Below are 20,909 nucleotides of genomic sequence, written 5' to 3'. Positions count from 1 at the left end.
AGTGTGCACAACCCTGCTAACTGGCTTTACTATGGTCAGATCCCTGAGAGAGAACCCTCACCTGAAACCCCTCAAGCTTATGAACATTTTGATGAGGAAATGCACATATCAGAATCTGAGCCTGACACTCCTCCTGGATACTATGACCCTAATCCTGAAGATGAACCCATTCCTGATTATGAACCTCTTTTTGAAGATGAACCTATACCTGAGTATGAGCCTGAAACTCCCTCTGAAGATTCTGTTGATGATTACACTGTTGATATGACTGATGTCGAGCTCGAGCAACAACAACCCGCTGCATCCACCGCATTAGTAAATCAAAGAATGCCTAATCTGAACACGCACGAGCAAGCCATCACTGCACTGCAACAAAATTTTTTGTCACGAATTTTGGTCCCTCCCGTTAGATTACTCTAACAGAGACTTACGTGGCACGCCACGTCAGTAAAAGTCGCATTAAAGAAAAAGTGACAGATTGGGGGGGGGGGGGGGGGGGGGGGGGGGGGGGGGTTTAACCCCCTTTAAATAACTTAAAAAAACTAGTTTATATTCTGTTTACACTCCTTTAAATAACTTAAAAAAACTAGTTTATATTCTGTTTACAATTTTATATTTAAACTTTTAAAATTAATTTTTGAATTTTATAAAAAATTGAAAATAAAAATAAATAGTATAATTTTTATTAATATGATGCTGTGTAACAGGAAAAAAATTGAAAATGCCAACTCATTTTTAAAATAAATATTAGGAGTATCTCTTTTATTAAATTTAAACCGTCACATTTTCTTTTAATAACTTTTATCCTCTATCCTAAAACCTTCACTCATCAGTACTTTCTGTAGTACAAATGCTAACTATGAAAATACACTTAAATGAAAAAATTATTATAATATTAAAGATAATCCATACTAAAACAAAACGAAAAATTATGAAGTACTGTAATCAATAGTGTCATTTTTTATTGTTTTCTCTTTTCCAATTTATTGCAACATATATTTTTTGTGTTAAACAAAATAATTAAATTTATAATAAAAAAATAATATAATTAGAGTCTTTATCAAATTGAATTGTAGTACAACGCAAATATCTTTGGTAGCAGTTTAAGAATGGAATTTAGAGCAAACCAAATATTGAGAAGAAATAAGGAAGATATGTGTTAAAATGTATAAAGGTTCTCATTGATATTATAATAAAATCTAATGATATATTTTCAGAATTTATTTTTCTAAAAAAATAGTTTTTTAGGAAAAAGAATCAAAAAAAATTTTAATTTTTAGAAAAAAATTATTTTTCAGATTTTTTTACCAAAATTTGTATTTTAATTTTCATGAGAAAATTTATTTTTGAGATTTTTTTTCAAAAAAACATTTATTTTAATTTTTAAAATAGAAATTCATAAAAAGTTAGTTTTTTTATTTTTAGAATATTTTATTCTTTTTATGAGAAACTAACTTATATAAATAAACCAATTTTTATAAGAAAACTAGTTCTGTACCGGTTTTAAACTGAATTTGAATTTTTTAAATTAAATTGTCCAGCCCATTAATCATTAAAGTGAGTTGTGAGAACGATTTACCTACCAACTATTTGATAAATTGTTTGTGAGAAATTATTGTTTTTTTATTTAAAGGGGTTTAAAACCTCCACAATCTGCCTCTTTTTCTTTAATTCTACCCTTGTCTGACGTGGCGAGACATGTGGCATGACACGTAAGTCTCCGTTAGAGAAATCTAACGGAAGGGACCAAAATTTGTGACGAAAAATTTTATGAGAATCAAAATTCGACGAAATTTTTTGTAAAGACTAAAAGTGAAAAGTGTCATATTTATAGGGACTATAAAAACTTATTTAACACTATAAAATTTATAAATTTACATAATTATTTTTTAGTGATGGTAAATTAATAGTTTACAAGTTGAGAGGTATATGTAGAGTGTTAAATTATTTTCTCGAAAAGTTTATGAAAAAATCATAATAAAATTCAATAAATTTATAAGTGTAACTTGTCCATACTAAAAATAAAAAAATAATTCTGCCAAATTTCTATATTATATATTTTTTGAAACTACGCTTATTAAAAAAATAAATGGTGAAATAAGTTATAAAAATAATTTTACAGCAGCATGAAATATATATAACATTATCACGGTGGGTGTTGTTTAAAACCTAACTTTTCTCAGTAAACAATGCTCAGTAAACAATTGCATCATGGGTTCAATTACTATTTACTAAAGGACAAAATTTATGTACAATTTTTTAAGTGTGATTCTTACTATTTCTCAATAAAAATATGACAAATATACGTAAATATGATTTAGTGAGTGAAAATAAGAGTAAGAGGAAATTATACACTTGTTATATTTTTATTAGAAAATAGTAAGAACCATATCTAAAGAATTGTACCTAAGTTTTGCCCTTTACTAAATTATAAATAACCAGCTCAGTAAACAATGCAAGGCGAGTGGACACTATGAGACAAAGGGTGCAAAGATCAAAATTGAGGGGCGTGCAGTTAGGGGTGGCAAAACGGGCCGCCCGCTCTGCTACGTCCCGCCTTATATCTGTCAAAGAGCGAGCGGGAAGGGCAAGTCTGCCAAGGAAAATAAACATAAAAATCATGTTCGTCCCGTCAAGGTGGCAGGTAGGCGGGCGGAGGACTTGCCCGGCTATTTTTTTATTTTCCTTTCATTTTTTTATAGATTAATAGTCTTTTTATCTTTCAATTGATTTTTTCACTTCTTTTTTATAAAGCATCTTTTAAATAAATTTTACCTTAAAAATTATTGCATATATTTACAAATAAATGTATAAAATAAAATCATAAAGAATTTGAATTAATAGAATTAATTAAAAAGGACGGACTTAAGGCGAGACAAACTTAGCAAATAGGTGAGACGGACTTTAGCGGGCGGCGAGCTTAGGCTGACGGTGAATTTTGGCAGGGAGGGCTTTGATGGGCAGCGGACCCAAAATCTTAACCCGACCCGCCATTTTTAGACGGGTGCGCGGGCCGGCTCAGCAAACCACCGCCTGTTTTGTCACCTCTAGTTTCTTTTCTCTTATTTATTTTTTAAAAGAAATAAATACGATATTTCCCCATCATTAAAATTAAAATACATTTCTAGATTTGTCCTTCTTATAAAGGAAATTTATCACAATTCGTCATCATTTTAATGTTTTCATTCACTGGATGATGATTTAACATTTAAAGTTTTTTTTTTCATTCCTACCTCCTTATTAACCTATAAATTAGAAGTTTTTCATTGATTGATAAAAAAACATTTTGCAATAACAATCCAAAGAAACCAGACAAATAAATTTTCTCTAATGGCTAACCGCATCTCAAACATAAACTCTCTGAACATCTTTGTTATCTTGGTTTCTTTCATCGCGTGTAAGTTTTTCCATCATTGATATATTATTATCTCTATCAGTTTGAAGGTTCTCATAATTTTAGGTATTTGTTTATGCAGTCATATTTTTATTGGAAAAAATTAGAAAAAATTCTAACTAATTTTTTGTTTCATTATTTCATAGTGCAATCAACACAAGTAGGAGCTACTTGTTCAAAAATTGTGGGGAGATGTGCAGTACAAAACTGCGCTGCAACTTGTAGAAACTTTCCAGGTACTGATGGTGGCTTCTATTCATGTGGATACTTTGACTTGTGCACTTGTTTTTTCGATAAGGCACCTCCTAAAGAGGATGGAGAAGAACGACCTTGCAATACGGGGCTACAACTTTGCGATGATACGTGTGATTCAAATTGCTGCAAATCAAAGTGTACTGAAATATACAAAAATTATGTTAATCCTACTGGGGATTGTGTTCGAGCGTTTCAGAATACTCATTGCATTTGTTACTATGATGAGTGAATTGCTACTTATTGATTGAAATGAATTTGGTATTAAAAATTTGTGTGGATTATTACAATATTGAATTGCTCCTTATCAATTGAATAAATATTGTAATAAAATGTGTTGATTACTATACATTGAATTGCTTTTCAAATTCAGTCCTAATACCTGCATGAACAAAAAGTTACCAATCGTTAGTTGGTCCAGTGATGATTGGCGCTGGACTTGGTAGGGAGAACCACGGTTCGATCCCCCGCAACTGCGATCGGGAGGGGGCTTGACCCACTTGATGCCAGAGCTGTTCCCCCGAACCGGACTAAACTGGTGGTTATAAACCAAAAAAAAAAAGTTTATTTATTTTTTATTACTTTAATAAATTCAGTTTCTTCTTTTTTCTTATTTTTAATAATAAATATTTAACATATAGTAAAAATTAAAAAAATTATTTTTTTCCTTTTATTTTAATATATTTCTATAAGAATAAAAATTAAAAAAGATTATCGGGTATTAATGTTGTATCTGTTTGTATAATTTTATTAATTTATTTAAAATAGATATTTTTTTAAATCACAAATCAGGGAAAGTTAAATGCTTTTTTTTTTTTTAGATAAAGTTCTTAAATATTGAATTTCTTTTGGATTTAGCCCCTAAAACTAAAATTCACAGGAAAATTTAAAGGTTTCCAGCGAATTTTCCTTCAGATTTTCCTGCGGATTTTAACTTTAAGGACTAAACCCAAAAAGATTTTAACATTGAGGGATCATTCCCAAGAAAAAAAATACAGGGACGAAAATCAAAAACACGCTAACTTACATGGACCAACTGACTATTTAAGCCATATATATATATATATATATATATATATATATATATATATATATATATATATATATATATATATATATATCCTACTTTTATTTCATACTTAATCTTCAAATAAACAATTATGAAAATCTTAAATATCAATCAATTTATTTTTCAAAAATTGTGTTTTAAATATCTTAAATGATTATTATGTTAAAAGTAATACATTAAAAAAATAACTAAATTTTTTTCTCTCCATTTTTTTATTAAAATTGTATAGTCAGAATATAAATTGTTATGAGATTAACTAAAACAATATAGAGATGAATGAGAGAAACAAATGAGAGAAAATAATCTTGTATTATTATCTTCAAGAAGTTACATTTACATTGCAATGTGGTCCTTATTTATAGGACATTAGGAAGTTGAGAAACCATAGCACTTAATAGAAAATAGGAAGATGAAAAGATGGAAATATGAAAAGATGGAAAGATGGACATTCACTTTGTATTTATTCATAACACTCCCCTTGGATGTCCATTGAGAATATGCCTCGTTAAAACCTTACTAGAAAAAACTCAACAGAAAAAAATTTATTGAAGGAAAAAAGATGACAATATTCTTTGAATGTGAACTGTCTTGTTAAAAACCGTTTCAGAAAAACCTAGTGGGAAAAAACCATGGTGAAGGGAAAAAGAGTGCAAAATTTTTTTATTTCTCCTTCTCATGCATACATTTATATGTGAGACGATATTCTTGATAGTAGTTACTTAAATGTCTTCTTCGAGTTGAATTCATATAATGCTAATAGTTATGTAGGATTTTATGCAATTGTTGTCATAATTTGTTTCATAGATCTCCATGAAATGGTTGTACCATCACATGTAAAAAATAACTTGTTTCTAATCTACCATTGTGACGATCTGACAAGTAACTTGCATCTCTAAGATAGTGAAGTATATGTTTAACATCGTTCCAATGTCTTCGTGTAGGGGAATAATTATATCTTGCTAATAGATTAACCGCAAATGTTATATCAAGACTTGTATAATTAGCAAGGTGCATTAAAGCTTCAATTGCACTGAGATATGGTACTTCGGGACCAAGCAATTTTTCATCTTTTTCTCGAGGTGTGAAAAGAGATTTCTCCACATATAATGATCTAACAACCATATTGGAGTAGGCAACATGTTACATTTGTCAATATAGAAGCATTTCAACACTTTTCTATATAGTCTTCTTAATGTACAAATATTCCTTTGTTCAAATGCTCAATTTGCAAACCTAGACATATTTTGTCTTTTTTAGATCTTCATCTCAAACTCTTTATTTAAGCAATTTATTGTTTTTGGAAGCTCTTTAGGATTCCTATAATATTTATGTCACCCACATAGACAATTATTATTGCAAATCCTTTTCCACATCATTTTATAAAATTACAAGGACAAATTGAGTTATTTGTATATCCATGCTTTAGTAAATATTCACTGAGATGATTATACAACATGCGTCCAGATTGTTTCAATCCATAGAGAAATTTGTTCAATTTTATAGAGTAGTTTTCTCAAAATCAAAAATTATGTGCCTATGGTATATTGAACCCTTCAGGAAGTTTCATGTAAATGTCACTAGTGAACCATATAAATAATATGTCATAACATTCATCATGTTCAAATTAAGCCCTTCATGTGCTACAAGGCTAATTACATATCAAAAATGAATTGAATCAACTACAGGTGGATATGTTTTATCAAAATCAATCTTAGGTCTTTGTGAAAATCATTGAGCAATAAATCAAGCTTTATACCATTCTTATTTTATTTTTTCTTCATAAAAACTCATTTACATCCAATTGGTTTCACACCTTGAGGTATTCGAACTATAGGTCCAAAATTGAGTCACTTATAAAATGAGTTTAATTCTTCTTCAATTGAATATATTCAGGCCAATTTTCACTTAGTCTACAATCTTTAATAGACTTTGACTCATGATCCTCGTTATCATTGATCACTTTTAGCTCTTTATTGTATACAAAGACATTGTCAATATTAACTATATTTGGTTATCTCAATTTCGGTTCCATTCCATTTCATCCATGACATAATTTATCAAGATCTCTTTATTTCATATTTCAAGTACTTGATTTGTTCTTATGAAACTGAAAATTAAATTAGGTCAAAGTGCTCTTAGAATTTTCATATCCTCACTTGGGTCATCTTTAACTCTAGTTTCTTTTCTTGGTAAAGGACTTTTAACATTGGAACCGACTTTCCTACCATGCTTCATGCACAATTTCAATTGATTTGCAATATTAGATTATCCAATAGGAGAATCCATTTCAATTGTAGTATTAGCAGCTATAATTGGTTGTATAAAATTTGCAAATAAATAATATTTCAAACTTCTAGTTCATATTGGTTTGTAGGAGGATCAAGATATAAAGTGTTTCATTGAACTTCTTGTTCATGATTTCAGCTGCTTATTTTCTCCCCCTAATATTGGAAAAATTAATTTATTAAGTGATAATCAACCAATTGGGCCATAATCAGGTATTTCATTATTTGCTTAAATTTTATCCTCAAGATTGGGATTCATATCAATTATATTTTTTTCAATATTCTTTCGTGAATCAATTTAATATATTATATTATAGCAATTGAAATATACACAACACATCCAAAGATTCACTTAGATGAGAAGTATTAGAATAAATTATAAGTTAAGGGAGAATTAAGATATAGGATATTGTTGGTTGGATGCGAATAAAAATTTTAATGTACTTGATTGCATGTTCCCGAAGCATAATATATAATTTATAATCTCATAAATATCAATCATACAACTAATTTTAGACGTCTAAAAAATGGATCTTCAAGTCCTTTTTTCCTCTCATATGAACATATGCTACAAGATGTTCAATATCAATTTTTAATAATATATGTGATACTTATCAAGAAATTTCTGGAAAGAAAAAATTCAGAAAATGAGATCGTTGTCTAAGAAAACAATTTCACAAACTCTTGGTTATGAGTAGACAATAAATATTTTCCATTATATTTTTATCGATGCAACTATTAATGTTATTGTCATACCCCAAAATTTGCCCATACTATTTCTCTTATACAAATTCAAATCAATACATGAAGCTCCTAGACATATTCTCCTATACAAAGGCTCTGAACTAGGGTTTGGTTCATTCAAAGGAAAAACAGTAAAACAATGGCTCCAAGGTATCTCATATGGCTCAATATATCTCACATCATCTCCATGACAAGTATCAAGTCTCATCTCAAAGAATTGGTCACTCAATTGTTCAGAAAGTCAACAGTCAACTAGGTTAACCTAAAAGTCAACTATGGTCAAAGTAAAGTCAAAACTCCTGATTTTTTGTCAAGATCCTCATATTGAAGTATCATTCACCATTTGATCAAGAATTGATCATGGTTCATCAAGGAAAGATCAAAAATCGATAATTCAAAAAGTTTCTAAATTAGGGTTTTGTATAGGAAAAGTCAACTGAACTTTGACCAGCCATAACTCTCACATGGAACATCAGAAATTTCCCAACCAAAGCTCCTTTTGAAGGAAATTTGATTCTCTACAAAATTGTCTCTCACATGCCAAGTCCAAAAATGCTTCATTTGAGAGATATGGACTAAAACATTATAGGTCCTTTTCAAAAGTCAACAAGAAGACACTTTTTTCAAAAGGACATATAAGGAGAATGAAAAAGAATTTTGATATGAGATCAAAGACATTGGTTAGAGGACTCTCTAAGTTTTCTAAAAAGTCTTAGAACACCTCCATACCTCAAAAAATGCGAGAGATAGGCCTTATTAAAGTTGGGTCATTTTGGAGGGAAAAATGTGAAGAAACTTGGAATTTTTTGCAAATGGGCCCAAATTATTTTGCTTCAATCTTGGTCCCCAAGTTTCAAAAGGCCCAAAATCTCTTTCCCACGAAATTTTGACTTTTATTTGATTTTATATGAAATTTTTGATCATTTAAATATGATAATTAATTTATATAAATCATAAAAAAACAAAATATTCAATTAAAGATCCGATTCCAATCAAATCCAATCAATTATTGAACAAATAGACAATCAAATTTCGTACACTCTTAATTTGGAATGATTGAATCAAATATTGGCTTGAATTAGAAATATATTTTTCAAAATATTTTCCAAAATTTCCAAGATCACAAATATTGGATTCAATGAGATTCTTTCTTGTTTGAGTGACCTAATTTGTACTACTATAAGTAGGGAACCCATTCAGAGCATTAGGGGAGGGATTCTGCAGTGAAGAACACCAAATCCGAGCTCTAACAACCAAGAAAAATTCAAACATCAACTCCAAGTTATAGCTCAATTCAGGTCAAGAGAAGCATTCCAATCAATCCCTAGGCGTTTTCCGGACAAGAACATACCCGTACAAACACTCAGAACTCCCAGAATCGCCCCCATTCATTCACGGTTTGAGACATTTTTTTTGTTTTCGATTTCGCGATTTCATGCATCATATATGGATTTAAAGTGCATATTATGGTTTGTTTTGGTGTTTAGAATGTTTCTGTGTTATCAATTCGCTTGTTACATGCTTATATCGTGGATTGCCATTCGCGACTATTAGGGTTTCAAATTGGGGCTTTTGATTCTAGGAAAAATTAAGGCTAATCGTAGTTATCAGTGAAATCACCGTATCTGGACGATCATAATGGTATAATCGCGAAAGATTTTTGTTGCGTTTTGGATGTTGTTTGCGTTCGCAGGTGTAAAAGGGCATGAACCTATTATAGCGCTTTAGAAAAATGCACTGTAAAATCGTTTCTGCAGGTTCTCAAGGAAGGAGATGGAGACGTGGCGTGCTGGCTTTGGTCCGATTTGAAAGCAAGAGGCGCGCGTTTTTTTCTTTTACGTTTTGATCTGGTGCGACACGTACTCGCGCGTATACGATGCACCTCACAAACCAGGCATCTGATCATCATCATCCTCAATCCCACACTCATAAAGATGCAGGCGCATCATACTACCACGCGCGCGTCCACACAGGATAAAAGTTAAGTATTTTCTAATTTTTTTTATTTTTTATTGCACAACCATTTATTTTATTTATAATATACCTATATATATTGTTTTAAATCATTTTTTTCCTTATTAATAATAAACTAAATATAATTTGTTATAAAAAACTTTTTATATAAATAATATATTTATTTATTTATTTATTTACTAATTATATATACCTTTTCTTTATATTATATATTACTTGTATTAACTTTATTTTCTTAGTCATATATTTATATTTAGTTTAATTTATTTTAAATACATATTTATTTAATTATATATTTATTTCATTTTCTTATCTTAATTTGTATTTAATTACTTAAATGTTTTCAAAATTCATATATATATTATTTAATTCACAAAAATTCCTAAAAAATATATTTCACACTCGGTTTTATTTTTTATCACGATTAAATTAATTAGGTCGCGAGACCAATAATTAATTCAAGTTATTTCTATTTTCTTATTTAAATTCGTACCCTAATCAGGGTTTACAGAGATCGTTCCCTACACTGAAAAATCTTCTTCTTCTGTGCCTTTTCAGGATTGTCTTTTCAAGCGCCTTCTGACTACACGCCTCGCACTCTACGAAGCTAAGTTCAATACTTAAGGCTCGAGGCGAGCCCTTGCCCATCAACCTTCCAATCGAAGCTAAGTATTCAATTTAATTTAAAGTCTTTTTTGTTTTCCTTTTGATTTTAGGGTTTGCCCTTATATTTCTGAACTGTGCATACACTCACTCCATCTCTTTCCTGCCTTTGCCATTTTCAGGGTTACCCCGAGGCTTCCCCCGCCTGCCAACCATATCAGATCAAATGCAAAGCTAAGTTGCTTCTTATTTATTTATTTAAATTCTTTATCTTTTTGTTTTTTAGGGTTAACTGTGTTTGCCTCTGAACCGATAATGCACTCACCCCCTCTGTTTATTCTTCCTTTTCCAATTTTCAGGGTTCGTCGAATGCCAAAGCTACGCGTATCGGTAACCCTAAACCCTAACTCTAATATTTTCTGTTTTAATTGTTTAATTATATCCCGCTGGTTTCAATTCCCCTCTCCTCCGCTGGTTACAATTTCCCTTCCCCATATTTGTTATGTTGCTGCGTGGTTAGTAATCCTAGGGAGTGCAAGCCTTGTTAACTGAATTAGAATCACCTAATTATAAGATAATATAATTGAATATGATCACGTGATTGGTGCACACACGCACACTTTTGGGTAACCTCTCTGTTGCCTTGTTGCCTGTTGCCTTGTATTTTGTGCAGAATAGCCAGTCCCTCGAATACGAGGATACCTCAGCCATGTTGCCTCGATTAAAGGTCATGGTCCCTAATGATGCTGCCTTCGATACACTAACATGACCTCGACCCTCGGAAGTTGCCTACGGAAAAGGCTGAGGTATCTTCTGGTTGCCTACGAAAGGCTATTCTGATCCTTCCCCTTAGACTACCTGCCTCTCTATGGCATGGGTCAGTCTTTGAGTGAATGATAATTCGATGACCCTTCTACCTCCAAACGAAAGGCTCCCTGCCCTCTTATGGCAAGGACTGACCCTTTCATTCTGAAAGGCTAAAAAGAGACCTATCATCTGAGTTTAAGGTAATTGCCCCTAATTGCCTTGCCATGCTCTATTTTCTATATTCTTTCTCAAAATTCTTCAAAAAACTGGCTACGCTCATTTTACGAGCTAAAGTCCATTTTTTCCTCTTTCATCTACATTTTCTGAAAACGAGCAAGCAAAGCAATTAAGAGCCCATGGAAAACCATGGATGCAAATGGTGCCTTACACCTTCCCTTTGCATAAATTACCCCCCGAACTTAGATTTCTTTAAAAGGTTTTTTTCTGTTTCTTTTAGCCTTTCTGAATTTGTTTGGATAAAATAAAAGTCGGTGGCGACTCATGCTTAACCGCGACATTTCGATAAAAAGTCAGTTCACCGTATTACAGTCATGAAAAACTAAATATCTCTAATTTTTATTCTCCTTTAAAAACATACAAGAATTTTCTATATTGAAGAAACTTCTGGTTCTTCAATACTAATTATTCGCATCATATTATATTCGAGATGACCCAGTTGGTTTTACCAACGACACATTTAAGAGTAATTTGTAAACTCTTAGTTTACAATGACATGTTCTTCAATTGTACTAAAATAAGTGTAGTACAAGCCCGAGGGAAAAGACGGTAGCTTTTCTACTATACATTTTATGTCCAAATTCATTTGTGTAATACAAAGATATTCAATACCTCCAATATAATTCATGTGAATTATCTATGATGAAAATGTTTGACAAGACATAAAGAGAACACACAAAAAGAAAATATAAAGGACTAAAATTCATTCGAATCTCGGCTCTATCAAAATATGAGCTTACTTTCGTGTGCCTTTAAGATGGACTAACAAATGTCATCCATACACTATACTTGTAAAAAGAAAAGAATAGTATAATCAAGATTTATATAAGAAATCTAAGCACTATTATAACAACTTTAAAATATGTAGCAACTTTAGACTATTGATATATTCTTGGGTTAACTATGTTTTTGGTCCCTATAAATATTTCAAATTTCATTTTTAGTCCCTATTAAAAAATGACATATTTAAGTCCCTATAAAAATTTTATGCACGCAGTTTTATTCCCTTATGTTTTTTAAAATTTTGAAAACTGTTTAATTACCCTTAAAATTTTAAATTTTTTAATAATTTTTTTCATGCGTGTTTAGAATATTATAAAATATTTCTTTACCAAATTATAGAATTTTTTATGATGAGGAGAATTAAATATGAATTTTTTAAATTTCAAAAGATAATAATAAAAGTAATGCAAATTTCGACTTAGATATCAAATTTTTAGTTTTTTTTTCAAAGAACTTTTCATAACGTTCTAAACATGTCAGTAAAATATTCATTCAAAAATATATATCGGTTTACCATTAGAGAATAAAACTACTTGCATGATACTTTTATGGGGACCAAAATATGCCGTTTTTTAATAGGGACTAAAAATGAAATTTGAGATATTTATAGGGACCAAAAACATACATAACCCTATATTCTTTAATAGACTGCAACATACTTTTTTACTATTAAAATTTATTAACAGGTTACAACATAGTTTATGCAACAAAAAAGAATGAAGTTAGTTATATAAACCAAGTCACTGACTAATTTCCTCCTCTAGAATAATGTTTCAATTCTCTTGTTAAAATATCAATATTTAGAAATAATATGAATATAGAAATTGTATCATCAATGGAACGGTAGAGTCTCATGCTAATAACGTGTTATGAAATTAACTAAAACAATATAGAGATGATGGAGAGAAGAATGAGAGAAAGTGATCTTGTATTATTATCTTCAAGAAGTTACATTTACATTGTAATGTAGTCTTTAATTAAAAGACATTGGGAAGGTGAGAAATCATAACACTTAATTGGAAATAGGAAGATGAAAGATGGAAATATGAATAGGTGGACATCCATTTTGTATTTATTCATAAATCCTATAATCATAAAATATAATAAAGCAAAAAGATTTCTTTGACAACTTTGTCACGTGTCAACTTTTTAGAGCTCAAGCTATTTATGTAAAAGCTATTTTTAGAAAACTTTCCATAATTAACAATATTTATAATATTATTTCATTCTTTATTTTTATTATTTATTTACATTTACTCTAATTAATGATAAAGTATCAATTTTGTATTGACAGACGATTTAATTTGCAATTTCTTATTGGGCCATGCGAAAAATTTTGTTCACATTCAATTCTTCTTGGGCTTTTGTAATCACCTACTTATGTGTCCATTCAACTCCAATAGTACATGCATCACCAATGAAAATTCCAACCGGCACACTACAAAACACTTCCGCGATAAATCAATGAGAAGATTTCATCCCTTCTGCTTCCAACCCCGATTCCTCAAAAATCAATTATTTCTCTTTTCCAACACCTGATTCATGTCATCATCAATCTTTTTGGATGCATCTAGAAGTCGGTCCACTTATACTCTCATCAATGATTTCTCTTTTCCAGGTAATTATTTGACTCTTTTTTTGATTTGTTGGTTTGTGCGCAATCATGATGAATTCTTATATATATAAATAGGTCAACCTCATCTCCAATTTAATACAATTTTTGATTTTCTCCTCAATTTTATATTCACGGTTTCTCCTTCTAAATTATGTGATTCTTCGTAATTACGTTTGGAAACACAACTTTTTCTCCCAGGAGATAACTTTTTTTTATATCGTTTTTGTGCTGAAAAATATTGTCTTTTCGGTTTAATTTGAAATGAGTTTTTCTTAATTTGTGTTGTTATATTTATTTTTTGATTGTTTTGTTGTGAAAAATATCATCATTAGGGTTTTATTTGAAATGGGTTTTGCTTGCTCTTGCTCTTTTAACATAGAAAGAGAAACCAATCTAATCCATTAAAATCAACAAAATCAAAATTTAATAGTCGTGATTTGTTGTTCTCATTTCTCATAATAACCAAGTGTTCTCACTTGAGTCGTCCCCTATATGGGGACGACTCAAGTGAGAACACTTGGTTATTATGAGAAATGAGAATAATGAATCACGACCATTAAATTTTGATTTTTTTGATTTTAATGGATTAGATTGGTTTCTCTTTCTATGTTGATTTAAAATAAATACTAAGTATCATAGAAAGAGAAACCAATTCAGTCCATTAAAATCAACAAAATCAAAATTTAATAGTCGTGATTTGTTGTTCTCATTTCTCATAATAACCAAGTGTTCTCACTTGAGTCGTCCCCTATATGGGGACGACTCAAGTGAGAACACTTGGTTATTATGAGAAATGAGAATAATGAATCACGACCATTAAATTTTTATTTTTTTGATTTTAATGGATTAGATTGGTTTCTCTTTCTATGTTGATTTAAAATAAATACTAAGTATCATAGAAAGAGAAACCAATTCAGTCCATTAAAATCAACAAAATCAAAATTTAATAGTCGTGATTTGTTGTTCTCATTTCTCATAATAACCAAGTGTTCTCACTTGAGTCGTCCCCTATATATATATATATATATATATATATATATATATATATATATATATATATATATATATATATATATATATATATATATATATATATATATATATATATATATATGTAATTTTTATATTGATTGTATCCATGGTTGTCAAACTCGCGGGTAGACTCGTAAACTCGTACGATTTTACGAGTCTGGGAAGCAAAAACGAGTAGACTCGCGTATAGGATCATTTTTTGATAGACTCGAGTAGACTCTGGTAGACTCGCACAAACTCGTATAGACTCGCGAGTCTATTGCGAGTTTACAAGTCTATAAATTTTTTTTTAAAATTTTATTTTGTTTTTAAAAAAACTCAAAAAAATCCCAAATTTCCTAATAAGTTTTATTTTTTTAAAAAAAGAAACCCTTATTTCTTTTTGGCTGTAGGTGAATTATAATATCTCTCTCCTAATTCCTTGTTTTAGCTAAGTTTCTTCACCCCTACGGCGACGGCGGCGTGCCTTTGTTTCGTCTCTTGCTTTATTCGTGTTTGATGTCGTAAATCAATCCTTGTGTAAGTATTTTCTTATATCTTTCATTTAGATGTTTCTCTTGCGTAAAGGTGAAGTTCCAATCTCCATCTACCAATTTCAAAATGTTTTTGTCTCTTTTGAAATTATATATTGTTAAGTATTGACGGAATTGGGATTTACGATGACAAAATGCAACGCTCTCACTTTTGAAACAATGGAAAATTGCTGTAATTTTATGATTAATTGCTAGTGATGATAAATGTAAGGAAACTGAATAACGATAACTTATGCATGATTTCACTTTAGTTCTCTTCTAGAGTTTACGGTTAACTTCTATTTTTTTTCTTCAAATTTTCAAGATATTGATTTTGATTTGGTGGTTATCTTCTAAAATCTAAACTCCTAATTAGAAGCATCCTTTGAAGTTGTATAGTCATTTACCTATATAGTTTTGTAACTGTCAACCAATTTACTAGCTTTATCATTGGTTTTATATTGATAATCCTTCCTCTTTATATCCCAATATAATTGAAAGTAATTTATACTAATGTACAGCAATGTCGGTTTGTTGTGTTTATTTTTTGTTATGTACATTTATACTATTTGTTTATTGTTTGGTCAAATGCTTCTTGAAAAATCCATTGCACTTGTTAGTTGTTATTGATTTTTTATGTTACTGCTATTTGTCATTGGGCTTCTAATTATTCAAGTTTCTTGGGGTTCATTTTAATCATAATAAATGATAAATGTAAAAAGCTAGGGTGAGCTTTTCAATGCTTTAATCCAAAAGCTTTTTATAACTACACAACTGTGAGTTAATCCAAAATGAGTTAATCCAAAAGTGAGTTCAAACTGTCGGTTAACTCATTTTTTCAAGTGTATAACATTACTCATTTTTCAATACTTTTTAGGAGGAAGGCATCACTTTTCACTCCTACTTTTTACAACATTACTTTTGGATTATACTGTTGCAACATTAAAATTTGTCCAAAGTGAATTTTGATTGAGAATAATTTGAAACATATCAGTAAAAAACACTTAATATTAAGGTTTTCTAAAACAACAACTCCGGTTGCTGCTCCCACTCCTAGAGCCAAAGGCACTAGAAAAAATGCTGCTGGAAGTCGGGCTGATATTGGATGGCAACATGGGACTGATGTTCTTGGAAATGGTAAAAAGATTAAATGCAAATACTGCTCCAAGATTATTAGTGGAGGAATATTCAGATTCAAACGTCATCTAGCCGGTAATAGAGATGATGCTGGACCTTGTGCTTCTGTGCCCGATGATGTTAGATATTTATTTTTGAAGATTGTTGCTGAATCTGATGAATTGGCTTCTAAAAAAAGACAACTATTAGACATTGAGAGAGATGTTTGTGTGGTGGAAAATCATGAGATAGAAATTGCTACATCTCAAAAGAAAGGGAAATTTATTGTTGGTTCTTCTACTGGGGTACAAAAAACAATTAATCAAATGGTGAAAAAGGACTTGAAAGAAAAAGTTGATGAACAGGTAGCAAGGTTTTTTTATACTAGTGCAATTCCTTTTAATTGTATTAAAAATGAAGAGTTTGCAAAAATGTGTGAGATGATTGGGAAGTATGGAATTGGTTATAAACCTCCTTCCTATCATCATATAAGAGAACCACTTTTGGATAAAGCTGTGAAGGATATTGATGTTATGCTTGAGGATTATAAAAAGGAGTGGAAAAAAACTGGTTGTTCAATTATGTCTGATGGATGGACTGATAAGAAAAGACGGTCGATTTGCAATTTTTTAGTGAATAGTCCAAAGGGGACGATTTTCCTATATTCATTAGACACTTCTGATATTTCAAAAACTACTGACAAAGTTTTTAAGATGTTGGATGATGTTGTTAACCTTGTTGGAGAGGAGAATGTGGTTCAAGTTGTTACTGACAACGCTGCAAATTACAAAGCAGCGGGTGAAATGTTGATGCAAACACGGAAGAATTTGTATTGGACTCCATGTGCTGCTCATTGTATTGATTTGATCTTGGAGGATTTTGAGAAAAAGTTGAAAGTTCATCAAGTTACTATAAAAAAAGGAAGAAAAATCACCACACATATATATGGCAGAACAATGCTCATAAGTATGTTGAAGAAACATACTAAAGGAAGGGATTTGATCAGACCTGGTATTACGAGATTTGCCACAACTTATTTGACACTTTCTTATTTGAATGATAATAAAGGAGCTTTGATGAGTTTGTTCACCTCTGAAGATTGGAATTCAAGCAAGTTTGCATCTACAAAAGAGGGGAAAGATGTGGCATTTATGGCTTTAGATAGTCGTTTTTGGGGAAACACGGTCACATGCTTGAAAACAGTTTCTCCTCTCATAGAGGTCCTCAGATTGGTGGATTCAGAAGAAAAGCCATCCATGGGTTTCTTATATGCAGAGATGGATTCAGCTAAAGAGAAGATAAAAAACAATTTCAACAATGTTAAAAAAAGGTAAACATTCTTAATTTTAATTCTTTCAATGTTTTAATTGATTTATTGTTTCTAATATAATATGTTTGGTATTTGTAGATATGCACCTATTTTGAAAATCATTGATGAACGTTGGGATAACCAACTTCATAGGCCCTTACATGCCACAGCATATTATCTTAATCCTCATTTCCACTATGAAGATGATTTTAAAGATGAGGATGCCGAAGTAAAAAATGGGTTGTTTAGTTGTTTAAATAGGATGGTAAATGATGTTAATGAGCGCAACAAAATTCTTAAGCAAATGTCTGACTTTCATTATGCTAGGAGCATGTTTGGTTGTGAAGCTGCAAAGAACTCTAGAAAGGATATGTTACCTGCTGAATGGTGGGATTTCTATGGAGATATGACCCCAGAATTAAAGAGGTTTGCAATTCGTGTTTTAAGCTTAACTTGCAGCTCCTCTGGTTGTGAACGAAATTGGAGTTCATTTGAAATGGTAATGAATTATATTTGTTTGTTTATAGACTTTATTTTTATTTCTTTATAAGCATTGAGTTGAAGTATTATTTACTTTGTAGGTTCATACAAAGAGAAGAAATAGGTTGCATCAAAAAAAGATGAATAACTTGGTTTATGTCATGTACAATCTGAAGTTGAAAAGTAGAAAAGGAAAAGCAAAAGGTGTTGTTCTTTCATTTGAAGATATTCATTCAGACGATGAATGGATAACTGAAGATCCTAATGAAGAAAATGTGCAAACAGAAGTTAATGTTGATCAAGATGATGTTATTGTTAACAATGTTGCAGAAGATGATATTTTTGTTTCTAATATTGTGCAAAGTGGTGGTGGTGGAAATGTTGAATTAGGTGGAAGTGGAACTCCAAGCAATCCAAATTTAGTTAATGATGAAGAAGGTGTTTCATCTGGGGCAGAGTTTGATGATAATACTCAAGAAACCGATGAAGATGATGGTGATGATATTGGTGGTTGTGATTTCACTGGAGCTTTAGATGTTTAAATTCATTAGAATATCTGTTTTATTTTTTTTTTGCTTTAGGTAGTATACAATTCAGAAGAAATTAGTACTTTAAGTCTTTAATTACATAATTTTCTAATTTGTTTATTTTATTATCAAGTTTTTTTGTTAAGAAATTTTGTGTGGAGTATGAAATTTAAATTTTGACGTTAATTGGTGTTCTATTATATAAATTTGAGCCACATATGAGACATTTACTAGTTTAAAAATATATGTAAGTGTCATGTATGTGTCACTTACAGGTTTCTGAAAGTTATTTTTAATTTTCCATAGAATCGTACGAGTTTGCGAGTCGAGTTTGCGAGTCGAGTCTATGAACCCTTTACGAGTCTGAGTAGACTCTCGAGTTTAACAACCTTGATTGTATCTCTAATTTATGGTGATGTCTAAAGTGAGAGATCTTCTAAATCTCTCACCGGTGAAACCCACAGTAATTATCATTAGATTTAATTGATGGTCAAGATTTAATAATTTTAAAAAAGAGAACATATGCTCATTTTTACAGCTAATTATTTTGTACCTCTTTCTCATTTGTGAGTTGTATCTTTATCACTAGAATTAAGTTTTTTTTACAGAGATACTCAATTTCAACATAATTTTAATTTAAATTTATGAAACATCACATCCTCCTAAATTTAGAGATACCCCTTTTTTAACCTAATTTTAATTCAACTTTTAAGCAATCTCATAAATTTTGAACATCTCTTTTCAAGTTTAACTTTTCCAATCATACGGTTCAACTCTCAACCATCTTTTGTTTTCTTGTCGCAATATCACGACAAAAAGAAAAATAAATCTTTGTAAAAATATGAATCATCCAAACCTCCACTACGCCAAATTTGTGTTTTAGCAGCGCATCTACGAAAGCGCTTTTAGGAAAAGCGCTGTTATAGGTTTCGCTAAAAACAAAATTAAAAAACAAGTGAAAAAAGCGCTGATAAATAGGGGGTATGAAAGCGCTTTTAGAAAGCGCTGCTATAGGGGGAATTTGCAAGTCTTACTCTCAAATCCTTACCAAATGGGCAATGTCACTTATTTGAAATGAAAAGTCAATTGAAGGTATATGAAGCATAGACAAATATTTTACTATTTATTAAAATATAAATAATTTAAGAGTAAACTATTATATTTAAAAATAGACTTTAAATCGAATATTTATAAAATTCAAGATGTCAATGTAAATGACCTCAAGATTTTTATAAAAATCTAATTTTAAAATAATTTTGAATATTTGAAAATGGTTGGAAAATTTTGGGGTACGACAGTCAAATTGTTTAGTGTGGATAGAAATGGATTTTTTAGAGCCATTAATTTTCTTATATTATATTATAGGGTTAATAGTAATTTTCCCCCCTGTAATGTTAGCGAATTTTGCTTTCCCGCCCTCTCTACCTTTTTGCAACAATTTTTTCAAAAAACCGTTGCCAAAACTTGCCTTTGGCAACGGTGTGTGTGTGGGGGGGGGGGGGGGGGGGGTTAACCGAAACACACTCATATTACAGGGGCTAAACTACGATTAACCCTATATTATATTATAGATAAACATTCCTAATTTTTTCCACTTTGATTCTTGATTGGCCTTTGTTCATTTGGACCATTTTTATTGGTTAAGGGATTTCTCATTACATCCATATATTTCTTTCAAACTCTATGAATTTATAAAATTGTTTCTTTTCCTTATCCAGATAGTAAAATTTGAGCAACCCTATATATCCAATTTCGAGATTTTCTAGTCATTAAGGTTAAATTTTCAAACAAATGGCTCTCTTTTGCTTACTCAAATAAAACATATCAAAGATCTCCTTTCTAAGGTAAACATAGTTAATGCAAATGGAGTACACTCTCCTATGAATAGTCAATGCACGCCTAACAGGCTTGGATTTGATGTTATGCTAGATTCCATCTTCTATAAATATGTGGTTGGAGCTTTAGTATGTCATACCAACAAAACTTGATATTTCTTTTTGTGTCAATAAAGCATGTCAATTTATGTGTAGTCCTTTATATAGCCATTAGAGCATAATCAAAAGAATCTTAAGGTATTTGAGTGACACATCCACATGTGGTCTATTGACGTATCCTGAAAATCCAAATCAAAAGTAATCCTTGATGGCCTATAATTATTACGATTGACCAA

At 30.6% G+C, this 20,909-nt stretch overlaps 3 protein-coding genes across 3 annotated transcripts; all 3 read left to right on the top strand.

Moving 5' to 3' along the window:
- Positions 1-3,257: 3,257 nt before the first annotated feature.
- LOC131599541 (defensin-like protein 183) lies at positions 3,258-3,920 on the top strand. Its single transcript, XM_058871858.1, has 2 exons — positions 3,258-3,397; positions 3,541-3,920. Exons 1-2 carry the CDS (start codon positions 3,331-3,333, stop codon positions 3,876-3,878), a joined length of 405 nt encoding a protein of 134 aa, XP_058727841.1. The 5' UTR covers positions 3,258-3,330; the 3' UTR covers positions 3,879-3,920.
- Positions 3,921-15,830: 11,910 nt separating this feature from the next.
- Positions 15,831-17,757, top strand: LOC131597734 (uncharacterized). The gene is made up of 3 exons (XM_058870410.1): positions 15,831-15,836; positions 16,185-16,240; positions 16,323-17,757. The coding sequence occupies exons 1-3, from the start codon at positions 15,831-15,833 to the stop codon at positions 17,755-17,757; spliced, it is 1,497 nt and encodes a 498-aa protein (XP_058726393.1).
- A 115-nt stretch (positions 17,758-17,872) lies between these two features.
- On the top strand, positions 17,873-18,841 carry LOC131599540 (uncharacterized). Its single transcript, XM_058871857.1, has 2 exons — positions 17,873-18,231; positions 18,314-18,841. Exons 1-2 carry the CDS (start codon positions 17,995-17,997, stop codon positions 18,752-18,754), a joined length of 678 nt encoding a protein of 225 aa, XP_058727840.1. The 5' UTR covers positions 17,873-17,994; the 3' UTR covers positions 18,755-18,841.
- Positions 18,842-20,909: the final 2,068 nt, after the last annotated feature.

The sequence above is a fragment of the Vicia villosa genome, linkage group LG4, assembly GCF_029867415.1.
Source record: "Vicia villosa cultivar HV-30 ecotype Madison, WI linkage group LG4, Vvil1.0, whole genome shotgun sequence".
In the NCBI taxonomy this organism is placed as follows: domain Eukaryota; kingdom Viridiplantae; phylum Streptophyta; class Magnoliopsida; order Fabales; family Fabaceae; genus Vicia; species Vicia villosa.
The sequence above is the reverse complement of the archived record's forward strand: the minus strand, read 5'-3'. Positions and strand labels throughout refer to the sequence as shown.